This window comes from Staurois parvus, unplaced genomic scaffold (assembly GCF_062004578.1).
Source record: "Staurois parvus isolate SC_StPar_1 unplaced genomic scaffold, SC_StPar_1.0 ptg001433l, whole genome shotgun sequence".
NCBI lineage: Eukaryota > Metazoa > Chordata > Amphibia > Anura > Ranidae > Staurois > Staurois parvus.
Window position 1 is genome coordinate 139,815 of NW_028319229.1, and position 26,507 is coordinate 166,321.

General features: G+C 40.8%; 1 protein-coding gene across 3 annotated transcripts in view; it reads left to right on the forward strand.

Moving 5' to 3' along the window:
* The window catches only part of PARL (presenilin associated rhomboid like), a 269,194-nt gene that overhangs the window by 115,631 nt on the left and 127,056 nt on the right, over positions 1 to 26,507 (forward strand). For all 3 annotated transcript variants that reach the window (XM_089662174.1, XM_089662173.1, XM_089662175.1), the window contains exons 5-8: positions 2,589 to 2,637; positions 5,468 to 5,563; positions 8,628 to 8,777; positions 23,837 to 23,907. In XM_089662174.1, the coding sequence (XP_089518300.1) occupies positions 2,589 to 2,637; positions 5,468 to 5,563; positions 8,628 to 8,777; positions 23,837 to 23,907 (366 nt within the window). The remainder of the gene's footprint in view (positions 1 to 2,588; positions 2,638 to 5,467; positions 5,564 to 8,627; positions 8,778 to 23,836; positions 23,908 to 26,507) is intronic.

Here is a 26,507-nt window from a genome sequence, read left to right on the forward strand (position 1 = left end):
AGAAAAAATAATTCTATTCATATTGTTATCAGAAATAGGTTAAATATGTGCCTTGTTAAGCGTAACCTTGATATTCCATCCGTAATCCTCATGAAGAACAATAATTATACCCATATCCTATCAGAAACCGGTCAAATGCAGTAAATGTAGTACGGAGGATGTGTAACAATGATATCCCCCCTCACGTTCCTATCAAGCAAAGGTCAAATATATTATGCGGGATGTGTATCAATGCTGTTCCACCCTTGCTTACATTAAGAAAAGTTTGAATATTTTCTTTTGCCTGTGTAACTATGATATTCCATCCATAATCCCCATGCAGATAAGTAATAAGCACATTCTTATCAGAAATGCATAATTTGTTTTTCCTTGATGTTTGTGACCTATAATCTTCATTTTGAAAACCCCTTTTTCTAGGTTGCTAATAAAACAGTTAAAACTAGGGTTCCAGCACCAGTATTGGTGCTGATACTAAGCAAGTGCACGTGTATCGGTACTCGTGCAAATGCACCGATACTTAAAAACCAATGCCTACTGCCTCTTCTTTCAGCTGTCAGTGGCATTCTCCCACTGATAGTTTAAATGTGAACAAAAGAATTATCAGTTGGTAAGGAGCGCGCCGTCACGTCCTTAACAACTGATGACTCAAACCCCCTAGCCACTCCCACCTGTCAGTGTTAACTGTGCAAAATTTCTCCCTGCCGTCCCGAGTGTGCTGGGAGCCTCCCCCAGACCGCAGTGTTGCCTGCCCACAGCTCACTCCTGTCACTTGCACACACAGAAGCCAAGCTAGCCAGTCCAGATCATCAGCTAGCCATTCTGCTGCTCTGAATCCTCAGGAACCTGCAGTCATTGGTTGCTAGGACCGCCAGCGTCATAGCAACCAATGATGTTACGTGTGTCCTACCCTGCATCACGCTTCTCCTCCCTGCTCCCGCTGCCTACCTGCCAGGCTCTATGGAGTGAGTCTACAGGAATAATGAGACTGATGAGGGAATCTGATATATGGGGGGCTCTGGGGGAATCTAATATAAGGCAGGATCTGAAGTAAGGGAGACTCTGATGGGGACCCCAATGTAAGGTGGCTCTGATGTGGGAATTTTATGTAAGGGGGTCTGATGGGGGAATCTGAAGTAAGGGGGGCTCTGATGGGGGACTCTGATGTAAAGGAGATTCTGATGGGGGAATCTGATATATGGGGGAATCTGATATATGGGGGCTTTGATGGGGGAATCTGATGTATGGGGGATCTGATGGGGGAATATGATGTATGGGGGACTCTGATGGGGGCCCCGATGTATGGGAGACTCTGATGGGGGCCCCCGATGTAAGGGAGACCCCAAAGTAAGGGAGACTGATGGGGGCCCCCGATGTAAGGGAGACTGATGGGGGCCCCCGATGTAAGGGAGAATGATGGGGCCCCCCGATGTAAGGGAGACTCTGATGGGGGCCCCCCGATGTAAGGGAGACTCTGATGGGGGCCCCCCGATGTAAGGGAGACTCTGATGGGGGCCCCCCGATGTAAGGGAGACTCTGATGGGGGCCCCCCGATGTAAGGGAGACTCTGATGGGGGAATCTGATGTAAGGGAGTCTGATGGGAACCCCGATTTAAGGGGGACCCTGATGGGGAAATGTGATGTAAGGGAGATTGATGAGGACCCCAATGTAAGGGGGACTCTGATGGGGGAATTTGATGTATGGGGGGCTCTGATGTGGAAGGGACGGTGCCCGGTGCAGATGGCAAGAGGTACGGCGGGTGTGTTGATCCTCGCTGTGAGGGATACCATGAAGCGGCTGGGTGGCAGGCCCCATAACTGTACTGCCCAGTGCTTGAGAGAGCCCTGATCAGCCTAATGCTGGAGGACATGAAGAGCTGAGGAGGATCCACCGATCTACATTGTACTGTGTGTGAGGGCTGTACTGAGGGCTGGAGATCACTTTCCAGCAGATGTGCAGGACTTTCCAGTCAGAGTTAGGAGTCGGGTAAGTCAGTGTAAGGATCAGGTAGGTCATTGTAGGAATCAGGTAGGTCAGTTTCCCTCAGCGCTCTTTTGTGAACCCAGGCTTGTCATAGTGACTACAGCCTGGTTTCACACAGTAGCACTGCGGGAAACCGAACTTGATTCGGACAGGAATCGCACCACATTCTTTAAATCACATGCAATTCTTTGCAGTACAATTTGAGCCCATTTATTTTTTATGGTCTCAAATCACACCACCATGCACGAAAAATAGATATTTGTAATTTGTGTCGGCGAGTACCTAATAAATAGTATCAGAACGCGTTTGTAAAAACTGGTATCTGTGCAACCCTAGTTAAAATGTAGTGCTTTACACATACATGTACTGTATGAAATCCATATTCTAGTTCTAGAAATATAATTTTTGCATTATTTCTCTTAATTTACTACTATTCTATTGTACATCTGCAAGTGAAGAGTTATCAGCAACTAACAGAGTGCTGAGCATTGCAGCCAATCATCTCATCATCCCAATATACAGTTACCTTTCATTTGTTTTCAGTACTTATACAATATTGTTTGGATGAGAAATAGTGCTACAGTGGATTGTAAATATGTCTCCTTAGGTGAATGAATGGTGGAACAGTCTGAGCGAGGGACAGAAGACTGTTTCGGGTAAGCATGAACATAGTTAACCCTTTAGTGACTGGGGGTAAAACAAATGTTATTGCCTGAAAACAATTTTGCAACTTTGACTTGTTAGTACAACTGTACATATCATTGCAACTAATTTATGTATCTAGGTAGATTATACCTTGTTTTTTTGTTTTTTTTTATCTTTCTTTTGGTGGTAAATGGTAACTGATATCTCCTGTTTTTTAATTATTTTTATCAAAGGGAAACTTGCCCAAAATAGTACAAAAAAAACAAAAAACCTTTTTTTGTTTTTTCATATGTAATTATTTATTGCTATTACTACATTTTGTAGAAAATTTTGAAAAAAACTTGTCCAAGGGAAAAAATCGGGGGCCCAATCTACTTGTCCTGATAAAAAAAAATTAATAATTTTAACCAAAGCTGTATTTAAATCTGAGGCGCTTTTAGGAATGTCTGGGGCTTTTAAAAATGAAAAGGGTTTTATGGCAACTTAAACTTTTAAGGCCAGTTCACACCACAAAAACGCACTTTGCTTGCAGTTCACACCACACTCCGTTGTGGTGCAGTTTTGATGCAGTTTACTATGTTCCCGTACAGTTCTGTGCAGAAAAAATGCAGCATGTTCTACTTTTTTTTTTCTGACTGGAACTGACTGCACTGAACTAGGGCCATTGAAATACATGGAAAACACTGTGCATGCAATTTTGAAACAGAAAAAAACGCACTGGACTGCATCGAATGTGAACTAACCCTTAATGATTTTAACATTGCGCTATTTATCTCCTATTCACCTCCCTTCCCTTTCCAGCACTGCACCCAGGGAATAGTAGGGAGAGGGGAGACCTTGCAGTGTGACGAGCACTGCTTGACTGCTCTTCAGGAAAGGGGAGTGTTTTAATGCTCAGCAGAAGCGCATCTGCTGAGCAGGTAAATGAGGAGCCGGCCCCAATAAGAGAAAAAAAAACTATTCCTTCAGGTTACCCTCGCACACAGAAGCACTTGGTTGCTCAGTATAAGGTCATGATGAGCAGTCAAATCAAGCTCTAGTGTCTGCTCCATTAAAAGATAAGTTCACCTTTATAAAAAAAGAAAAGAAAAAAAGATTAAATGCACATTTTTTGCAGGTAAAAAAAAATGTGCATTTAATTTAAATTTTTTTTTTGGAGCCTGGAAAGCATAGCACCAACAGTCAGCAGACCGCTGGTTCAATGCAGGACTCCTGCAGACTGTCAGTGAAATCTGTCTGTCCATCTATTGTACGGGCAGACAGTTTCACACTGACCAGAAGACTCAATGAGCTTCCCGAGCTCTCAACAGCACCGTGGTAGTTCATTGAGAACTACAAGCCAACATCCGCAAAGGATGCTTGTACTTGTAGTTGTTTCATTCACAGAGCTCTGTGAATGGATGACGCAGCCGCGTGGGTGGAGCCCTGCACAGCCATGCTGGTTTCAAAAAGTGACAGCGGGTGCAGGGAACTTCTCCCGTACTGTTATACAGCGGACATGGATAGCCAAGCAGATATCCTTTTCACTGCCAAAGGACTTTTTCGTGTTTTATGCACGTTTAAAAAATTATTTTTTAAACGTGCAAAAATGCTATATTTTCTGAAAGCAGACACCCTAGAGAAAAAAATTGCAGTAATATATAACATAAAAAAAATTATCTACCATTAAGGTCTAGCAAATGCAAAATTTCAGTAAAAAACACACTTCAGATAATTTTAGGGTACAAAAAGGCAATAAATTATCCAATTTTTTTGTAAAAGATAAGGTTGCACCAAGTAAATACCCAACAAGTCAAACCTTGAATTTGTGTGCACTTGTGAAAGCGTGACAAACTTTAGTACCCTATATTTTCTATAGGTGACGCTTTTAAAGCTCCCTATAGGTCATCAGTTTAGTGTTACGGAGGAGGTCTGGTACTAGAATTATTGCTCTCATTCCGGCATGCGCAGCGATATGTAACATGTATATCGCATACACGAGTCCCCTATGTGATGATTGTTTTGGTGACAGGTTCTCTTGAGATGTTTAGAGTCTAAAATACTCTGCATGACTCCCTTGTGCTCCATTGAATGTAATGTAATGTAATGCAGTGCAGATGGCAGTGCATTAAATTCTTTCCTGGTCTTCATAACCAGGAAAATTGTCAACGGGGACCTGGAAGTGACATCATAAATGTTGCTTCCAGGTCAGGACAAAAAGGGGAGGAGAGCGGATGTGTCTTCTCCCTCTCTTCGATCAGCCAGCACCCGCTGGTCCCAGGCATGCAGATGGGCAAGTGGAGTCCGGAATACATAGCGGATAGGGAGGTGTGTGCACAGGGGGGCTGGGGACTGCCACTTTGTGTGGAAGCAATCAGGCGGCAGCGTAGCCACCCGAATGCTTCCACCTGACTAGGTGTTAAAAAAAAACCTGCTCAGCCTCCAGAACTACATGTCCTGGGCATTGGGTGATATAAATTGCACATCCCTGTATTACCATAATTTACCACCAAAAAGCAACCCAAAATAAAGTCTCCTGCTTCTGACAATCACAGCAATATCACTTATGTGTATGTTATTTGTTGTTTGTACCCGTAGTAGGGTTCAGAAGCAATAATGCACATTTTACTTTTTTTCTTACTAACAATTGTTAGTACATGACCTGGGCTTTTGGTGAAAGACCAGCACAAAGACAAGTACACATATATGTAGCCTAAATGATAAAGACCACATATACAAGAGGCCACATATACGTGTACAGTTGTTTTGGTGGAGCTGGGTATTACCCTTTGGCACCTAATTATGAGTACTATATATACATTTTTAAAAATCAATTTTAATTTTCTTTGCAACTGTCTTCAGGTATCATTGCGGCTAATATATTGGTATTTTGCCTTTGGAGAGTTCCTTCCGTGCAACGTACAATGATCCGATACTTCACATCCAACCCTGCATCTAGTAAGTTTTTTATTTGGAAATACATACAGTATGAGAATGTACAGTCATTAGAAAGTATGTTCACACATGGACATTGGTGAATTTTTCAACACATTAGAACAGACAATCAATAAAGATTAATTCAAACCGTGCATACAAATAAAGGTGGTGCACTGTTCAGATATGTTGAAAAAGTCAGCAGTTTCCAGGTCAGTTCATCCAACTTGCCTCCCAAATTTAAAAACAATGCACCAGTAAGCTCATACAAACAGAGGCAGAATTTCCCTTTTTGCGCTCAACCCCCAACCTCTTGAAACAGACGAACATCAAGACCCAACGTTTACCTAGTATCTCAGGCCAAAACAAATTTTACATTTGTGGAAACAAACTAGACACTCTCTCTCTTGGTCAGTAGATAACATTGACCTGCCGTCCTTCTAAAACTATACATTATAACGATTGGCAAAACTGAATTCACAAGCATCCTAATATTTGCAAATTTCTCCAACATCTTGCTAAATTATAACAAGCTGCTGCTGAAACGTTCTATTTGGGCCTCCTTTCCAACAGATAATGGAAAGCCCTATCTTCCATTATGAGGTCCATTTAGCCATGAAATACCTAAAACTGAGCAAGCGGTGCAGATGACTTTACGGCCCTACAGTGTAAGGAATATGTAGATATATTTGTTCATGCCTGGTGCTACTTTTCAGTGATTTGCAAGCAGAACGCTCCTTAATAAGAGACACACTGAGCAGTGGTATTTGCAGGTTGCTCAAGAAGAACATCGAAAACGTTCGACCCATCTTCTTGCTTAACATAGATGCCAAGATACTGGCTAAGATTCTAGCATTGCTCACAAAGCATAGGTAAATGTCGGTAATATGAACAATATATTTATTAGCATTGAGGCTGTCCAGGTAAATTTGAGAAACTGTGGATTCTGTGGCTTGACACACCGGGGTTTATTTACTAAAGCTGGAGAGTCCAAAATCAGACTCCCTTCTGCATGGAAACCAATCAGCTTCCAGGTTTCATTGCCAAAGCTTCATTGAACAAGCTGAGGTTAGAAGCTGATTGGTTTCTATGCAGAAGGGAGTCTGATTTTGGACTCTCCAGCTTTAGTAAATAAACCCCACCATGTCTGAGTCCAAGGGAACGCATACAAATGAGGCTATTACAGTGTCCAATGAGGCAATATGTTGGGAATGTAACTGATGTCTATTATACTGGGATAATTTTCATTATTTGTATGCTTCTACATAGTCTGGAATGCCACAGCGTTTTTAACAAAGTGTTTTTCTGATTTAGTGCCCGTTTACATATATATGCGGATTGGATGCGGTTTGAACCGCATCCAATCCGGATGGTATGTGAAAAAACATTGCTGCCTATGGTGCCTGTTCACATATCTCCAGTGCACTGGTGGTGTGGATTCAGTGCGGTTTTAAAATGAGTCGTGTCCGATTTCTGAGCAGTGTGGTCCAGTTCAGGTGCGGATTACAGGCTATTGACTTCTATAGGAACCATTTCTAAACTGCATATGTGTGAACAAGATATGGTAAACCTGACATGAACCTGTGAATAGCTACTGTATCAATTAGCTGTGAAACCTGAGCTTCAATCCACACTGCACATGTGTGAATCAGCCAAAAATAGATTCTAGCATTGCACCTGACTTAAGAGAAAATGTACACTGCATTTTCCAACCTAATCCTTTCTAAAATGACACAATGCCCAGTTTTTCTACTGGCCCTGGATTTAAAAAAGTCCTCTGACTCTTCTAGCCCTACCTCACATTCCCCCTAGAACACTGAGGATTGGGTACTCCCTTTTTGGAAGTGGATATGTGCATTACGATGGCCCCAGGGTCATTTCAATACTTATGCTTTTGCTCTCCCACTTTCAGTATTGGAAAATACACTAGAAAGGGCTACCCCACTGTTTATGCTGCTTTTTGACACGACCTGGCAGGCTACAGACATAAGCTATTCCTCCTTATAGGTTATTTCACTCAGTTGCAAACCAGCTTACTTTTTTTTTTTCTGTACAAACAATACACAAAGAAAAATGAAGCAGTCCCAACAGGGTGCCTATCCTTTTCATGACACACATAGTGGGAAACTTCAATTAAAGACAAGCAACATTTTAGGACATTTTAATCCTGTGATATTCCATTCTGTGGGGTACACGCTCTAATGTATAGGCATCTCAAAAACACAAGAGGCTATCCTGAAACCCACACAATGTATAAACTCACAGTTTCACCTTTTTAACATTTATTTTCACTGAAGCCAAACAGGTCCTCCACCCTCAAGATTGTGCAGATGAAACAAAAGGTGACCGAGAGATTTTCCTACGGAATGGAAAAAAAAGGCTATTATCCTTTATGATTCAGTGCATAAATATGAAAGCATTGGAACTCCCTGGGATTAGCCACTAGCTCTCTAATGATTTTGACTGCTCATTGCTGGTTCTATGATACATTTGTTCCACTCTGTAGCTTTCTATAAGCAATCTGTAAGTGCTCAATCCTTTTTGAGACTTTAGAAAATTGTATATATCGGAATGAGTGGTCATTCGGTACATTAAACACCTAACGAAGGGCTGTCTTTGTCTGCAAGATTGTGCAGTTTTGTATCCATGAAGATAGAATGAATAAAATAATCCTGGTATGGCTGTGCTACATGTGATGTGATACAATTGAACAAACACCTAACATTTATGTGGTGTATTCGTTGTCATAATTTAAATTAAATAAAAATAATGCAGATTTGTTCATGAAAAAAGTGCATCACTTCAAATTCATGAAAAGTCAATAGTTTCTATGGGTGTACTTTTTTATGTCGGTATGTTAGTAATAACATATGGCAAATGTATGAACTTACCTTGTTCTTCCTCCATTATGCAACATGAAACAAACTCTAATTACTGTAATTAAACTACAATTAATAATTTGCTGACTAACAGATTAAAAAACATACAGCAAAAGTTTTTTTTTCTTGAGGAGGTTTGTGATTGAATTGAAATGTTTTGAAGTATTATGTGCTGGCCATTTTGCTCATTACAGTCCTATCTTCTACAGAGTCGCTCTGCTTGCCAATGACCTTATCTACATTTAGCCACTTCTCGTTCTTCCATATGGCTACAAATATGTATGTCTTGTGGACATTTTCGTCCAGTATTGTCTCCATTCTGGGCCAAGAACAATTTTTGGCTGTCTATATGTCAGCAGGTAAGAATCTATTTCTGTCCCTTCAACATATGTGGTTTGTTATGTGAATTGAAATGTCTAAGGTTTTGTGGTCCTAAAAATGCTAACTCTGCAGAAAAAAAATAAGGGTTTGGTTTGTGACTAACTTTGGAAAATATACAACATTCATTCTGGGTGTTAAGCAGCCTAATACACGCCTGCATTAAACAGTACTCTGGCCAAAAACTTCTTTATATGACCTTGTTGCTTATTTCCTACCTTCACTACATGATGCATGTCATCCATCTTTTAGTTCACTCAGTAGTTGATTTGAAATAACCTATTGATTTTCAAATCAAACTGATAATTCTCTTTGGTTTCCTGTTTGTAAGACCAGTGGCTGCTATTCCCCCTATTCTCCCAGCCGTTGGTTTTGGCACATCACTTCTGTAGTTCTTTCTCCAGGAAGCAGTGATGCAATTCAGCTGCACTTGCAGTGGTGGGCGGACCAAGGCTCTCAGACACATTCAAGAAGTACAGGCTTGTTATACTCACCCACATTCTCTACAGTGCCCCGTGGTTTTACTGTTACTGCAGAGAGAGGAGAGGATATGATGTTCTTTTGAATTAAGCAATGAAGTAATGAAAATTCAATTAGACTTTACTCCTAAATGGTAAGGATTTTCAAAATGTTATTAACTCTTTAGTGTGTTATGTGGGAGGGTGTACTAATGGGTGATTTGTGTTGCCCATCCCGGATTTCTTGGTAAATGGTTAGAACCTCTGCCTGGCAGCACTAGAATCATTTGTTTGAAATCATAACCATGGCACCACCTGCCTGGAGTTTGCATGTTCTTCCTGTGCCTGTGTGGATTTCCTCCGGGTACTCTGGTTTTCTTCGCACACTCCAAAGATGTGCTGGTAAGCTAACTGGATCCTGTCCAAATTGGCCCTAGTATGTGTATGAATGAATGTGAGTTGGGGACCTTAGATTGTACGCTCCTTGAGAGTTATATCCTGATGTGAATGTAAAATATATACACACTCACCAACCTGTTATTAGGTACACTTGTTCAATTGCTTGGTAATATAAATTGCTAATCAACCAATCACTTGGCAGCAACTCGATGCTTTTAGGCATCTAGATGTGGTGAAGACAACTTTCTGAAGTTCAAACCAAGCATCAGAATGGGAAAGAAAGGGGATTTAAGTGACTTTGAACGTGCGATGGTTGTTGGTGCCAGAAGGGCTGATCTGAGTATTTCAAAAACTGTTGATCTACTGGGATTTTCACATGCAACCATCTCCAGGGTTTACAAAGAATTGTCCACAAATGAGGAAATATCCAGTTAGCGGCAGTTGTGTGGTTGAAAATGTCTTGTTGATGTCAGAGGAGAATGGGCAGACTGGTTTGAGATGATTGTACGGCAACAGTAACTCAAATAACCACTTGTTACAACCAAGGTATGCAGAATACCATCTCTGAATGCACAAGTTGAACCTTGAAGCAGATGGGTACAGCAGCAGCAGGTCACATCAGGTGCCACTCCTGTCAGCTAAGAACAGAAATCAGAGGCTACAATTCACACAGGCTCACCAAAATTGGACAATAGAAGATTGGAAAAATGTTGCCTGGTCTGAGGAGTCTTGATTACAGCTGCAACATTCAGATGGTAGGGTCAGAATGTGGCATAAACAACATGAAAACATGGATCCATCCTGCCTCGTATCAACGGTTCAGGATGGTGGTGGTGTAATGGTGTGAGGGATATTTTCTTGACACACTTTGGGCCCTTTAGTACCAATTGCTGACCATGTTCATTTCTTTATGAATACAGTGTAGCCATCTTCTGATGGCTACTTCCTGCAGAATAATGCACCATGTCACAAAGCTCAAATCATCTCAAACTGGTTTCTTGAACATGACAATGAGTTCACTGTACTCCAATGGCCTCCACAGTCACCTGATCTCAATCCAGTAGAGCACCTTTGGGATGTGGTGGAATGGGAGTTTCACATCATGGATGTACAGCCGACAAATCTGCAGCAACTGTGTGATGCTATCATGTCAATATGGACCAAAATCTGAGGAATGTTTCCAACACCTTGTTGAATCTATGCCATGAAGAATTGAGGCAGTTCTGAAGACAAAAGGAGGTCTAGCCCGGTACTGGCAAGTTGTACCTAATAAAGCGGCCTGTGAGTGTATATAAAGCTCAAAATGCATAAATTGATGGAGTTATATACAGCAAGTACCTATAATAAATAAATTTGCTACAGAAACAGACTTTTTTTTTTTTTTTTTTTTCATCCATGTGACTGCTCCAGCTCAAAAGAAGTTGATCTAACAATTAACTTCTGGGCAGGCTGGCACGTTTCTGCATATCTGGTGGGACTGTCCCCTTCTTAAACCATTCTAGGCAGATGTGCAGAACCTGGTAATTTTATCCAAAGCCAGCTAGCGTACAACCCTCTTAGGATACTTTTTCATGATACACAGTCACCAATAGGATCTTATAAACACTCTTTAGTACCCCATCTCCTGAATGCGGGCAAGAGTCTTATTCACTGACAATGATACCAATTTTTAAAAATCCTGACCTTTGACCCTGATTTTGACCAAAACACTAACCCTGGCACTAAACTAGATCAAACCTTGATCTAGGTATATTTTTAATATGCAGTTATGTATTTATTTATCTTTTTTTTGTTTACAAACAGTTGTTTTTTTCCCTCTATGCAGGGAGAGAGAGATACAAAGTATCTCCTCCATTCAGAGAGAACAAAAAAACTAGGAGGGTGGGCTTCAGTTACTGATCACTGTGATAGCCAATTGATCGTTCGAATGGGACTTGGGCTCTCAGTGACACCCCAGTCTTTGCACTGGGAGCGCGCTGTGCGGCGCGCTCCCAGCACAAAGACAGGTACGCAAATATGCGTCCCACGGAAAAAAGCCCAGTTCTGTGAGGCTGCATATTTGTGTTAAGTTGGAGCCAAGGGGTTAAGCAAAAAAATGCTAACCAATGCTCTCATGTTTAGAACAAATGGCCACCCAAGAACAATAGATTCACACAGCCCTGATCAGAGAGAAACTGACCAGTTTTGACAAACGGACTTCCAGGTGTCATAAATGTTCATTGTGAAAACACACCATAGGTATACGTGGATTATAAGAGAAATAAAACATATGGCAAGAAAGAATTGTCTCATATTTGCAAGCCCCAACACTTTACTAAAGGACAATACAAGCAACCTATCCATGTTTACACATAATGTTCATTTACTCACATTGTTTCTGGGCATGAGAAGAGCCTACACATGAATTTGTAAGAAACAACATCGTAAGGTTAGCTAAAGGACCGTTTCAGCCAAATGAAAACGAAATCGGTATCCATTTAAATATAATAACGGATTCGATAAAATCATGACATTATTAAGTACAATATTGGAAAGGACTCTCAAAGGATAAAACCACATCAATTTCTCGACTACAAAATCAAATCAAGTATTAACCAAATTGTAAGTTTCTCATCTCATAACGTACGCTATGGATGGTGATTCTGAGATTGACAATTTAAACATATTAAAACAAATTGGTCTACTAGCAATACATATCTATATATCGGATTGCAAAAGGATATGAGTTATATTGCATGATGGACTGAAATATCACATTTGCATTATCTAATAAAGTGCCATGATGAAGAACGGGAATATACTTCTAGATAGCAGCCATCTTCATAAAAATTGATAACCGCAGAGATCTAAATTCTCTTCTAATAAGGTAGGTTCACAACATTTAAAACCATGCACCAAGTACATTATCAAGAAGGATATCTGTGAAAGCCACTTTGATATATCGTCATAACAGATATTTCTTCAACATACATTAAATTTCACATAAGCTGTTCCTTACAGCAGAAAGTAAAGGCAAAGGAACATCTAAAACCAATAACGTATTCTGATTGTACAATCCGAGAGACAGTCAACATTTACTGTGGGTGTTAACAATGTTAACAGTGTTAAAAAGAGGAAAATTGGAGAAAAGGGGAGATTTTTCTTACACACTTTTCCTGGCTGGGGAGACTGCTGCTTGCTAAGAAAAGACTTACCTTGCTAAAAGAAAGACTTGCTGGCTTATACACTGAAGAAAACCAATCGCTGATTCCCTGCCTACTGTCCCGACCAAGCATACTCCAGAACGTTATCTCTGGGAGTGGTGAGATTTGTGGCTAAAGTATCAACAAACTTATTCATACCAAAATTATTACTAGAACTTTCCCCAGTGCCATTAGTACAGTGTCAGTGTTTTTTTTTTTTTTTGCACTGATCACTGTATTGGTGTCACTGGGGATGTCAGTGACCTCAAGTCAGTTCCCCCCCAGTGTCAGAATGTCCGCCGCAGTCCCGCCATAAGTCGCTGATCGCCACCATTATTAGTATTAAAAAAAATGAAAACAGTATCTATACCGCTATTTGTACACGCTATAACTTTCACAGAAACCAATTAATTTACACGTATTTGGATTTTTTTTTTTTTTTTACCAAAGACATGTCGCAAAATACATTTTGGCCGAAATTTATGACAAAATTAGATTTTTAAACTTTTTTACTGGACATGTTTTATAGCACAAAGTCCAAAGTATTGTTTTTTTTTTCTCAAAATTGTCAGCTTTTTTTTTTTTATAGCGCAAAAAATCAAAAACGCACAGGCGATCAAATACCACCGAAAGAAAGCTCAATTTGGACGTAAATTTAATTTAATTTGGGTGCAGTGTTGCATGACCGCGCAATTGTCAGTTAAAGTAACACAGCGACATAACACAAACCACTTCTGTAACCGCTTCCTGATTGCCCTATAGCAGAAATACTGCTACAGGGCGGCACAGGTGCGCAAAATCACATATACAGTGGGGCAAAAAAGTATTTAGTCAGCTACCAATTGTGCAAGTTCTCCCACTTAAAAAGATGAGAGAGGCCTGTAATTGGCATCATAGGTAGACCTCAACTATGAGAGACAAAATGAGAAAAAAAAATCCAGACAATCACATTGGCTGACTTGGAAAGAATTTATTTACAAATTATGGTGGAAAATAAGTATTTGGTCAATATCAAAAGTTCATCTCAATACTTTGTTATATATCCTTTGTTGGCAATGACAGAGGTCAAACGTTTCCTGTAAGTCTTCACAAGGTTGGCACACACTGTTGCTGGTATGTTGGCCCATTCCTCCATGCAGATTTCCTCTAGAGCAGTGATGTTTTGGGGCTGTCGCTGGGCAACACAGACTTTCAACTCCCTCCAAAGGCTTTCTATGGGGTTGAGATCTGGAGACTGGCTAGGCCACTCCAGGACCTTGAAATGCTTCTTACGAAGCCACTCCTTTATTGCCCGGGCGGTATGTTTGGGATCATTGTCATGTTGGAAGACCCAGCCACGTTTCATCTTCAATGCCCTTGCTGATGGAAGGAGGTTTGCACTTAAAATCTCACAATACATGGCCCCATTCATTCTGTCCTGTACATGGATCAGTCGTCCTGGTCCCTTTGCGGAGAAACAGCCCCAAAGCATGATGTTGCCACCCCCATTCTTCACAGTAGGTATGGTGTTCTTTGGATGCAACTCCGCATTCTCTCTCCTCCAAACACGACGAGTTGTGTTTCTTCCAAACCGTTCTATTTTGGTTTCATCTGACCATATAACATTCTCCCAATCCTCTTTTGGATCATTCAAATGCTCTCTAGCAAACTTCAGACAGGCCCGGACATGTACTGGCTTAAGCAGGGAGATACGTCTGGCACTGCAGGATCTGAGTCCCTGGCGGCGTAGTGTGTTAATGATGGTAGCCTTTGTTATGTTGGTCCCAGCTCTCTGCAGGTCATTCACTAGGTCCCCCCGTGTGGTCCTGGGATTTTTGCTCACCGTTCTTGTGATCATTTTGACCCCACGGGGTGAGATCTTGCGTGGAGCCCCAGATAGAGGGAGATTATCAGTGGTCTTGTATGTCTTCCATTCTCTAATTATTGCTCCCACAGTTGATTTGTTCACACCAAGCTGCTTGCCTATTGCAGATTCAGTCTTCCCAGCCTGGTGCAGGTCTACAATTTTGTTTCTGGTGTCCTTAGACAGCTCTTTGGTCTTCACCATAGTGGAGTTTGGAGTGTGACTGTTTTAGGTTGCGGACGGGTGTCTTTTTATACTGATAACAAGTTCAAACAGGTGCCATTGATACAGGTAATGAGTGCAGGACAGAGGAGCCTCTTGAAGAAAGTACAGGTCTGTGAGAGCCAGAAATCTTGCTTGTTTGTAGGTGACCAAATACTTATTTTCCACCATAATTTGCAAATAAATTCTTTCCAAATCAGCCAGTGTGACTGTCTGGATTTTTTTTCTCATTTTGTCTCTCATAGTGGAGGTCTACCTATGATGCCAATTACAGGCCTCTCTCATCTTTTTAAGTGGGAGAACTTGCACAATTGGTGGCTGACTAATACTTTTTTGCTCCACTATATATATACATGATTTGTGCTCCCGTGGTTTTCACGCCTCTCCCAGATGGTGTCAGATTGCCCATCAGTACACCAGTCATCACATTTAACCCCTTGATTGCTAGCAACACGCTCATACACAATAAATCTCCATTGCTAGTATAGTGTCTGAACGGTTCAATATCTTTGATCAGATCAGCACTATACCAGCGCTCACATTAGTATAGCGGCCCCAAAAACACAGCATTAGCGGGATCAGCCCCGGCACCTGCCAGCACCTGCGTTTTAGCCCCTACTCTTACTTCTCCAGCAAGTGCAGTGCCAATAGGTCACTGTCACTTGATCTATTGCACACAAAACCGCAGTGTTCGCGGAATCCGGCCTGATTCTGTTAGCACCGGTAAATTTTGATGACTCTCATATGCAGCAGAGTGTCAGTACTAGTGCTACGTTACCTTTTGGTGAACTGGCGAGCACCAGCAGTCTAGTACATTCTGGTCTTTCACATACCTCTTAGATTTGTAAGCTCCAAGGGACCTCCTCTTGTATTGAACTGTATTGTTGGTGTATTGTCTCCCGTTATATTGTAAAGCGCTGAGCAAACTGTTGGCTCTGTATAAATCCTTTATTATAATAATAATACCAGCACTGCAGTATCACTTGGTGATGTGGCGAACCCCATAAGTGTAGTACAAGCTGGTGCGGTGGCGAGCACAAGTATTGCCCCGCAACCACCAAGAATTCACACACAGGCCCATAGAGCCCCTAGTATCCTTCCAGATGTGCTTGCAAATCCCGATTGACAACCCACAAATTCTGCAGCACTTGTACTTCCCCCATTCACTGCCCAACCCGGAATTCAGGTGGAAATAGCAAATTTAACTACTCCTCTTGATTTTTTGGAGCTGTTTTTCACGGAAGACATGTATGCAGTGATTGTGGATCAAAGCGTTTTACAGTATATGCACAACACTGTATCACCGCCAACCAAAATTCAAACCTTGCCAGACTATTCACACGGAAACTCATTACGGTTTTCGAATTTACATTTTTTGGGGGCCTAGCCCTCAACATGGGCATTAATAAAAAAAATTAATTGCGGTTGTATTGGTCCACAGACCCGATTGATCATACGCCCGTGTTCTCTGCTGCCATGGCCAGGCATAGATATGAGAGTATAATGCTTTTTATGCATTCCAATGACAATACACTCTGTCATCCTTGAGGTGACCCTGAATTTGACCGGCTCCACAAAATTCAGCCCTTCGTAAATCACCTTAACCAAAAATTTGCAGATGTCTTTACTCACCAGCAAAAAATCTGCGTTAATGAGTCCCTCATTAATTTTTCTGGCCGCCCTGCATTCAAACAATTTCTCCCCAGCAAGCGTGCCAGATATGGGGTCAAGATGTGAGAGGACAACAGGCTATACTTATAAATTTTGGATTTACGAGGGAAAAGATAGTCACGTGGAGCCCCCTAGATGTCCAGCCTACATTGGGAGTAGTGGCAAGATAGTTTGGGACTTGGTGTCATCCTTTTTCCACATGAGGTACCAATTATACGTGGACAATTTTTGTTGAAGCGTGCCACTATTTAGACATTTATACAATCTTGGAACTGGCACATGTGGCAAAGTGTGACCTAATGTGTGCCCACCATTAGAAGTGGGTGGATGCGGGGCGGTATGTTTTAATGGTGGACAGACCACACATTTTTTTTTGGCAGAGATTTCTTCTTTTTTCATTCAGTCCACAGGCTGCATAAAAAAAAACAAAAGAACATAGCATATATACCCAACAAGGACCAGCGACGTACTGGTACATCACTGGACTTTGAATGGTTATACCAGGATGATGCCTACAGTTGCAGGCATCATCCTGGTATCAATTTTTTCAGCTGGCGATCGGTTTTCATGTAAAAGCAGTGGATAATTAGCTGCAGGATTGCTTCTACAAGCAGCAGGAGACAATGCCCCCCCTCCCCCGCTGCCTTCCATGGCCTTCTCGGGCAGTCCCGTGCCATTGGGGGGAACCTGAGAATGCAGCCGGTGTCTCTGCCAGCTGACCATAGAGCTGATTGGAGACCAAAATGGTGCAAATCATCTCTATAGCCTAAGAAATCAGAAGCTACGAGTATTTCATCACTTCAGTTTCACAGAATATAAACAGCGCCATTTGTAAATTGGGAAAGCATCTGATCACACCGATCCTGGTTTGATTAGATAATGTAAGGGCAGAGGAGATATCTAGAGTCTGATAGAACCCAGATTTCTGAAAAAAAGAATATATGACAATGTCCATTGAAGTTATAGTGTATATTTGCATTCCCTGTTTTAGCATTAAAAGTGATTAAAAAGTAAAGCGACAGTGTAAAAGTAATTTAAAAAAATCAAAATAACTTAAAAAAAAAAAAGTACCCTCACCCCCTGCGCACGTGCGCACCTGCGTTCGTGAGCCTTGACCCTGTGCCAGTATGGAAACAGCAGTTGCACCATGCATGTGAGGTATCGCCACGAATGTCAGATCAAGGGCAGTAATTCTAACACTAGAACTCTGTAAATCTAAAATGGTAGCTTGTAAAGGCTTTTAAAACGTTGCCTATGGATATTAAAAATGTATGCAGTTTGTCACCATTGCACAGGGCATGCGCAGTTTTAAAGCATGTCATGTTTGATATCTATTTACTCGGCATACCATTATCTTTTATATTTTACCAAATAATTGGCCAATATATTGTGTTTTTGTGCATTAACCATTAGCCGCCCGGCCTTTAGCCATTTGGCGGCCGCAAAAATGCATTAGCTTTCCGGGGTGTACGCCATTTGGCGTCCTCCCGCACATGTGCAGTTTGCGTGGTTGCAGAGTCGCGCAGCGGCGTGATCTATCACCGGCCGTGTACCTCAGACACGGCCGATGACAGATCTGAGTACCGGCCCCTGTTGCCGGTACCATGTGACCTGCTGTGACCAATCACAGCAGGTCACATGACAGCTGTATACAATGGATGGCTTCATTCATGCCATCCATTGTATACTAGTGTCTAGCTGTGAATGGTCACAGCAGGTCACATGCACATCTCATGTGATTAGCTGTGGCCAAATCACAGCTAATCACAAAAAAAAGAAAAAAACCTGAATGAATCGATGTCTTTCAGGTAAATGCTTGCTTATAGCAAAGTAATTCTTTGCTATAAGCAAATTGTGTAAAAAAAAAAAAAAAAAAATACTGATCACTTCCCCAAAGTAGTACAATGTTACTATGGTAACATTGTACTACTTTGGTCATAGTGAAATATGAAAAAAAAAATGTAATAAAAAATAAAAAAATATATATATATATATTTTTTTCATACTGTCACCAGTCAGTGTCCCTGTTCACCGCCATGCCAGTTATATGATGATGCTGTACTGCACTGGTGACAGTATGTAAAAAAAAAAAAAAAAATAGTAAATCATTTTTTTCATTTTCCGAAAAATTAGGACAAAAAAAATACAACTTAAAAAAACTCGCCATTCCTCTTATGAAGTACGTCGGACTGTCTTCTTTACAAAAAAGGGGTCATTTGGGGGATATCTGTACTGTTCTGACATTCTTGGACCTCAAGAAATTAGATTGGCTGTCAGTACTTCAGGATTGATCAATTTTCAGATCTATACCATAGTTTGTGAACTCTATAACTTTTCTACAAACTAAAAAATACATCCTAATTTGGGTTATTTTCACCGAAGACATATAGCAGAATACATCTTGGTCTAAATTTATGAAGACCAATTATTTATTTGTAAACTTTTATAACAGAAACAAAGAAAAACGTGGGGTTTTTTTTCAAAATTTTCGGTCTTTTTTTGTTAATTTAGCAAAAAATAAAAACCCCGGCGGTGATTAAATACCACCAAAAGAAAGCTCTAGTTGTGTGAAGAAAAGAATAAAATTTTAGTTTGGGTACAATGTTGCATGACCGCGCAATTGTCATTCAAAGTGTGAGAGCGCTGATACCTGAAAAATGGCCTGGGCAGGAAGGTGTAAAATTGCCCGGTATTGAAATGGTTAAAAGTAAAAAAAAGTGTATTTTTTTTTTTTTTTAAATTGTGTTTGAAAAATCGCTGCGCGAGTACTATGTAACATAAAAAATTGCAGCACCCACCATTTTATTCACTAGGGTGTTTGCTTTAAAAAAAAATCTATAATGTTTGGGGTTTAAATTAATTTCCTAGCAAAAAATACTGATTTTTTTCATGTGAGCAAAAAGTGTCAGAAAAGGCTTGGTCTTCAGGTGGTTAGAAGAGTGAATGATGTGTGGCATAAACTTCTAATGCTGGGCATAAAATGCCCCCACCCCCTAAAATGACCCCTTTTTGGAAAGTAGACACCCCAAACTATTTGCTGAGAGGCATGTTGAATCAATAGAAGAATTTATATTTTTACCACAAGCTTTTGGAAAATGACAGACAAATATTTTTTTTTTTTGTACACAAAATTGTCACTTAAATGACTTATTACTCACACATGCCATGGGTATATGTACAGGACCCCACATCCAATAAGCATCTTCAGGCTTTTAAATGGCTTTATTTCCTCATTACACTTCCTGACTACCCATCACAGTTTCGAAGGCCCTGAAATGTCAGGATAGCACCAAACCCACCCAAATGACCACTTTTTGGAAAGTAGGCACCCCAAGGAATTTGATAAGCATGGTGAGTATTTTGCAGATCTCGTTTGTTGCCACAAGTTTTTGGAAAATGAAGGAAAAAAACAAACATATTTTTTTTTTTTTTTATATTTCAAAACCTTGTGAGAAAAAATTACATCTGCAAAATACTCACTATGCCTCCTTTTTAATTTTCTTGGGGTGTCTATTTTCCAAAAAAGGGGTCATTTTGGGGGGGGGGTTGGTGCTATCCTGGCATTTCAGGGCCTTCGAAACTGTGATAGGAAGTGAGGAGGTGAAATGAGGACGTTATGCACCCTCAGGCTTTGTGTGAAGAAAAAAAAAAAAAAGGTTTTTGTAATTTTCCAGAAACTTGTAGAAAAAAACTAAATCTTCCATGGACTCAATATGCCTCTCAGCAGATAGCTTAGGGTGTCTACTTTCTGAAAAGGGGTCATTTGGGGGTGTTTGTACTGTCCTGGTATTTTAGCACCTCAAGAAATGTGATGAGCAGTCAGAAAGTAAAAGCTGTGTAAATTCCGTTGTCTATACCATAGTTTTGTAGATGCTATAACTTTCACACAAAGCAATGATTTTTTTTACCAAAACCATGTAGCTAAGTACATTTTGGCCTAAATTTATGACTAAATTCTAGTTGTTTTGGATTTTTTTTATGACAGAAATGGGAAAATATTGTTTCAAAACTTTTGTTTATAGTGCCAAAAATAAAAAGCGCACAGGTGATCAAATACTACCAAAAGAAAGCTCTATTTGTGTGAAAAAAGAACATCAATTTCATTTATGTACCATATTGCATGACAGCTCAATTATCCGTTAAACTAGTGCAGCGCTATATAGCAAAAACAAATGGCGTAAATTGCAGTATCTATACCATAGTTTGTAGACGCTATAACTTTCACAAAAAGCAATCAATATAGACTTATTGGGATTTTTATTACCGAAAACATGTAGCAGAATACATTTTGGTCTAAATCTATAACTAACTTTGAGTTTACTATATATCTTTTATAGATGAAAGTAAAAAATAGTTTTTCTTCAAAATTTGCAGTCTTTTTTTTGTTTATAGCGCGAAAAATAAAAAGTGCACAGGTGATCAAATACCACCAAAAGAAAGCTCTATTTGAAAAAAAGGACGTAAATTTCGTTTGGGTACAGCATTGCATGACCATGCAATTATCAGTTGAATTAGTGCAGCGCCAAGTAGCAAAAAGAGGCCTGGTCATTAAGGGGGGTAAATCCTCTAGAGGGCAAGTGGTTAATATCACTGTTTTCATTTTGTCATTAAAGAATATATATTAGGCACGTTATAAACACTATTGAAGTAATTTGAGGGAATAATTTCTCTAGAAATCTGGCATCTGTGAGGAAAAAAATGTAAACAAACTTTTGGCTGCTATGGCAGCCTAGAGTCTGTTTACATGCCGGTGCTGCACCTGACATAATAGTTACGTCAGTTACAGCAAACAGATTAACCACATGCCGCCCAGCCACTGTAGAAATACGTTGGCAGGGCGGCACGGCTGGGCAAAACCACGTTTTAAAACGTGTGTTTGCAAAACAGGTAGGGGGTGCGCGCGTGGCGCGCCACCGCCCTACCTGTCCTGCCAATCGCGGCCGCGGATGTCAGTCGCCGAGTCACAGCCGGTCGTTACCGGCTGTGTCCCGCCGATTAGCGACAATCACTGACAGAGAGCAGGGCTGCAGTAGCTATGCTCTCTCTGTTCCCTGTCAGCTCCTGACTTGCTGAGCCGGAGAGAAGTGTTTATCTCTCCCGATCAGCTGTCCCCAGTGCAGTACACACCCCCACCCCCTAGTAAAACACTCCCCTCACACCGTTAACCCTTTCAGTGAATAAAGTTAACCCCTTCTTCCCCAGTGCCATTAGTACAGTGTCAGTGTTTTTTTTTTTTTTTTGCACTGATCACTGTATTGGTGTCACTGGGAATGTCAGTGACCCCAAGTCAGTTCCCCCCCAGTGTCAGAATGTCTGCCGCAGTTCTGCCATAAGTCACTGATCGCCACCATAAGTCGCTCATTGCCGCCATTATTAGTATAATAAAAATTTTAAAATCCTGGTATCTTTACCGCCATTTGTAAATGCTATAACTCTCACATAAACCAATTAATTTACACGTATTGGGTTTTTTTTTTTTAGCAAAGACATGTCGCAGAATGCATTTTGGCCGAAATTTATGACAAAATTAGATTTTTTAATTTTTTTTACTGTACATGTTTATAGCAAAAAGTCCAAAATATAGTTTTTTTTTTCCTCAAAATTGTCAGCTTTTTTTTTTTTTTATAGCGCAAAAACTAAAAACCGAACAGGCGATCAAATACCACCGAAAGAAAGCTCTATTTGTGTGAAAAAAGGACATAAATTTGATTTATGTACCGTATTGCCGTTAAACTAGCGCAGCGCTATATAGCAAAAAAATGGCGTAAATTGCAGTATCTATACCATAGTTTGTAGACGCTATAACTTTCACACAAAGCAATCAATATACACTTATTGGGATTTTTTTTACCAAAAACATGTAGCAGAATACATTTTGGCCTAAATTTATAACTAACTTTGAGTTTACTATATATTTTTTATAGCTGAAAGTAAAAAATATTGTTTTTCTTAAAAATGTTTGGTCTTTTTTTGGTTTATAGCATGAAAAATAAAAAGCGCACAGGTGATCAAATACCACTTTCACACAAGCTCTATTTGTGTGAAAAAAGGACGCAAATTTTGTTGGGTGCAGCATTGCATGACCGCGCAATTATCAGTTGAATTAGTGCAGCGCCAAATAGCAAAAAGAGGCCTGGTCATTAAGGGGGGTAAGTCCTCAGGAGGGCAAGTGGTTAAAGAATTAGTTCACCTTTGGGAACATGTTACATGTTCCTCCCATTTTGAGGGTGGAACATGCATCATGTTCCCAGTGCTGCAGCCTTAGCTACTGTCGGCTTGTAGTGCTGTGGAGCTCCCTGGAAATTCATTGATTCTTCCTGTCAGTTTACCTGCTTGTCTGTACATTCTGTCTGCAAGCAGATATACTGACAGATCTGTAGGAGACCTGCATGGCACCAGCGATCTGCTGATCGCTGGTGCAATGCTTTATGGGCTCCTGCAACAAAAAATAATAAATGCACATTTTTACTTGCAAATATATGTGCATTTATTATATTTTGTGTCAAAAGGTGAACTTATCCTTTTAAGGCATATGTATATCATATCAATTAACTTTTATTATTTGCTACCTTATCGGTCTCATAAATATGCCACTGAAAGACCTGTACTGTGCACACTTTGGGGTTGATTTACTTAAACTGGAGAGTGCAAAAAACCCTTTTTGGTGTTTTCTCAAGGAGCCTAATGAGTTTCCCTCCACCAGCCTGTCCATGCATAGATCGAAATTCGTCCGTCTCAATAGGGACCAGCCGAATTTTGATCTATATATGTACAGGCTTGTACAGAAGTGAATTGATCAATAAACTTCTGTACATCCAGTCTGCTGGACTTTCCCCATTCAGTAAGTGCCTTTTGGCTATAGCCGACATGATCAGTATGTCTTTCCACTGTTGGAACACAATGGCTCAGCGGGGTGGATTCCCCCATCCACATAGTGTGTGGATGGGGAAATCCAGTAGTTTTATTTTCGTTCAACATCCTGTTTGAACTAAAAAAAAGATTCATTATGGATTGCTTAAGTCTACAAAAATGCTGTGTTTTGTCAGCCCACAACGGGAGTTAGGAGCTGAGGGGATTTCTGACAGATCAGCGTGTATATTTCTCTACTTTCAGGGTCTTTAAAGAAATAAAACATGCATGTATTGCAGAGATGTACTGCCTTTTTCCTACCCTGACATACACTCTAATATTCCTAAATAAAACATGAGGTATTCTTGCTGACATAGTATGTACTTGGCTTCACTGATTTTCCTTTGACCTTACAGGTGTTATAACTTCATTTGCAAGCTATGTCTCCAAAGTAGCAACAGGACGCTTTGGCCCATCCCTTGGAGCTGTATGTAATTTTTTTTATTTATTATGCAGTTTCCTTTTTTATCCTGCCTTTAGAAACATAAAGGGGCCTTATGTATGAAAACAATACAGCAAAAGATGCCGCACAACCCACAAACCTTTCACTAGAAAAGTCCAAAACATAAAGTCCAAAGTAGTATAATCATCCACCAAATTATTGATGTGTACCACCAAATTATCAACGTGCATAAATATCTTCTCTAACTGATTACCGGTGCTACGCATGCATATACCTTTCATAAACAATATATGCTCAGCTCCAGACTAGACCCTGATGGCAAGTCAAGGGTCAGAAGCAGGGGGGTAGCTGCAGGGGTCACAATTGCGACCCGGCCCCATGCTGCGGGGGCCCTTGTGGCCCCCTGTTCGCCTGGATTGGAGGAGTGGCAGGGACGACGGCAGGAGAGGAGGAGAAAGACGCATTCAGCAGCTGCGGGAGGAACATGAATAGATGGATTCCTCTATAAGCAGCTGCCCTGCATCTGAGCTGAGAGTGCTAGTGCTGACAGTTGCCCCCTGCATTGATGAGAGAGCTGCTTCTGTTCCTCCTCCCGCCACTCCCTCTGCTACAGTGTCTGCCCTGCCCACACTGCATAGGCAGGAAGTTTGAAGCCAAGGCAAAGGTTCAGCCTACCAACTTACTGTGAGTGAAGTCTCCCCCCTCTTTTCTCTCCTTCCTCCCAGTGAATATTGTAATGTAAGAGTGACTCCTTCCTTGACTTTTTTTTTTTTTTTTTTTTTTGCTTAATTCCTTCCCTCCCTTCTTTTCTTTCCTTCCCTTCTTTTCTTTCCTTCCCTTCTTTTCTTTCCTTCCCTTCTTTTCTTTCCTTCCCTTCTTTTCTTTCCTTCCCTTCTTTTCTTTCCTTTCCTTCCCTTCTTTTCTTTCCTTTCCTTCCCTTCTTTTCTTTCCTTTCCTTCCCTTCTTTTCTTTCCTTTCCTTCCCTTCTTTTCTTTCCTTTCCTTCCCTTCTTTTCTGTCCTTTCCTTCCCTTCCCTTTTTTTCTTCCTTCCTTCCTTTTTTCTTCTTTCTTTCTTCCTTTTCTTCTTTTCCTTTCCATTCCCTTCCTTTTTCTCTTTTTCTTTGTTTCCTTCCTGTCAGTAACCGCTGTCTGCTGTACCGCCCCCCATGCTCACTGAAGCACTGGGCTGTGGAGGGGAGGGAGCGACTGGCTTAGGCTCTCAGTGGACTTTAAAGTCGGGATCTTTCCCCAGCCTGGATCAGTGACATCAGCCAACAGCAGGCTTCAGCCCACTGTCAGCTGAATACGGGTCACAGAAGTGTAGAATTAACTAGACTCCTGTGATCCACAGGTGAAGTACAGCCAAAAGCGCTTTGCCTGTGCTTGGGAGGAGGAGACAAGGGAGCTAGAGAACAGGAAGTCGTGCGAGGAGTGGAGAGTTTGGGTGATATTTGGAGAAAATATTGGTGTTTTAATTTGGGGCAGAGTTATAAATGGTTTTATATGTTATTCTTAATGTTTTGAATTTTATCTGTTGGGCAATGGGAAGCCAGTGGAGGGATTGGCAGAGAGGGATGCTGCTGTCTGCTCTCTCCACTCTAAACTGCAACTTCAACAACGCATAGACTCCTGCTATCTCAGAACAAATAGTGTATATATTTTTGTCTGTGTTGATTATTTCTCACCTCTTGTTATGACTGCACTCTCTTTATGCCTATGGCCTGTGTCTGATCTGTGTTTGAGAAACATCCCCCCAATTCATGTGATCCTTATCAGTTCCTAATTGGGGCAGAGAAGAGTGCTCATTTGACCATCTCCCTATAAACTTAGATCAGCTTATGGGGGGTGGTCACAGATCGGGGGGCATAGTCACAGATTGGGTGCTTTTTTTCTGCGTGAGTGCTGTTTTTGATGGAGTGCTAAGAAGCAGTTGAACACAGCAGCTGAACTAAAGCAGGATAACTCAAGCAGCAGGAAGATACAAGAAACTCTACTGCATGCTGGATAGACTGAAAGCTAAAAGCTAGACTTGAGCTTAGGACCATTATGGCATGGCGACATGCCTTAAATCTTAAAATCTATGCCAAAATCTTAGCAAATCGTTTATTAAATATTACTCCTCTTCACATTCAGGCTGACCAAGTGTGTTTTGTAAAAGGCCGGCAGGCTGCGGATGGGACCCATAGGATTCTTAATTTGATACATTTACTTGAGTCAATGGGGCTTCAGGCGGTGTTCTTGGCACTAGATGCCGAGAAGGCGTTTGACAGAGTTCACTGGCAATACCTAGATGCTACTCTAACTAAATTTGGTATCAATGGCTTCATAAAATCACGGAGGTTACATGTCTAATCCAAATGATTACAAATATAGAATTACTGTACTTGCATAGTATTTTACTAATATTAGTCATAGTAAACCCGGATGTACGGGCCCATCTGAACCAGACCTCCTGAAAATATTACGTATAACAAACAAGAAGGAAAAGAGAAGAACCAAACAAAGAATGTACCAGGAGGTAAGGGAAAAAAAGAAGATAGTGAGAAACAAAGCAACCCTAAGGGGGAGAAGGTAACAGGGCTCACATATTGTTATTTGGGACCGTCTCTCACTCAAATCTAAAC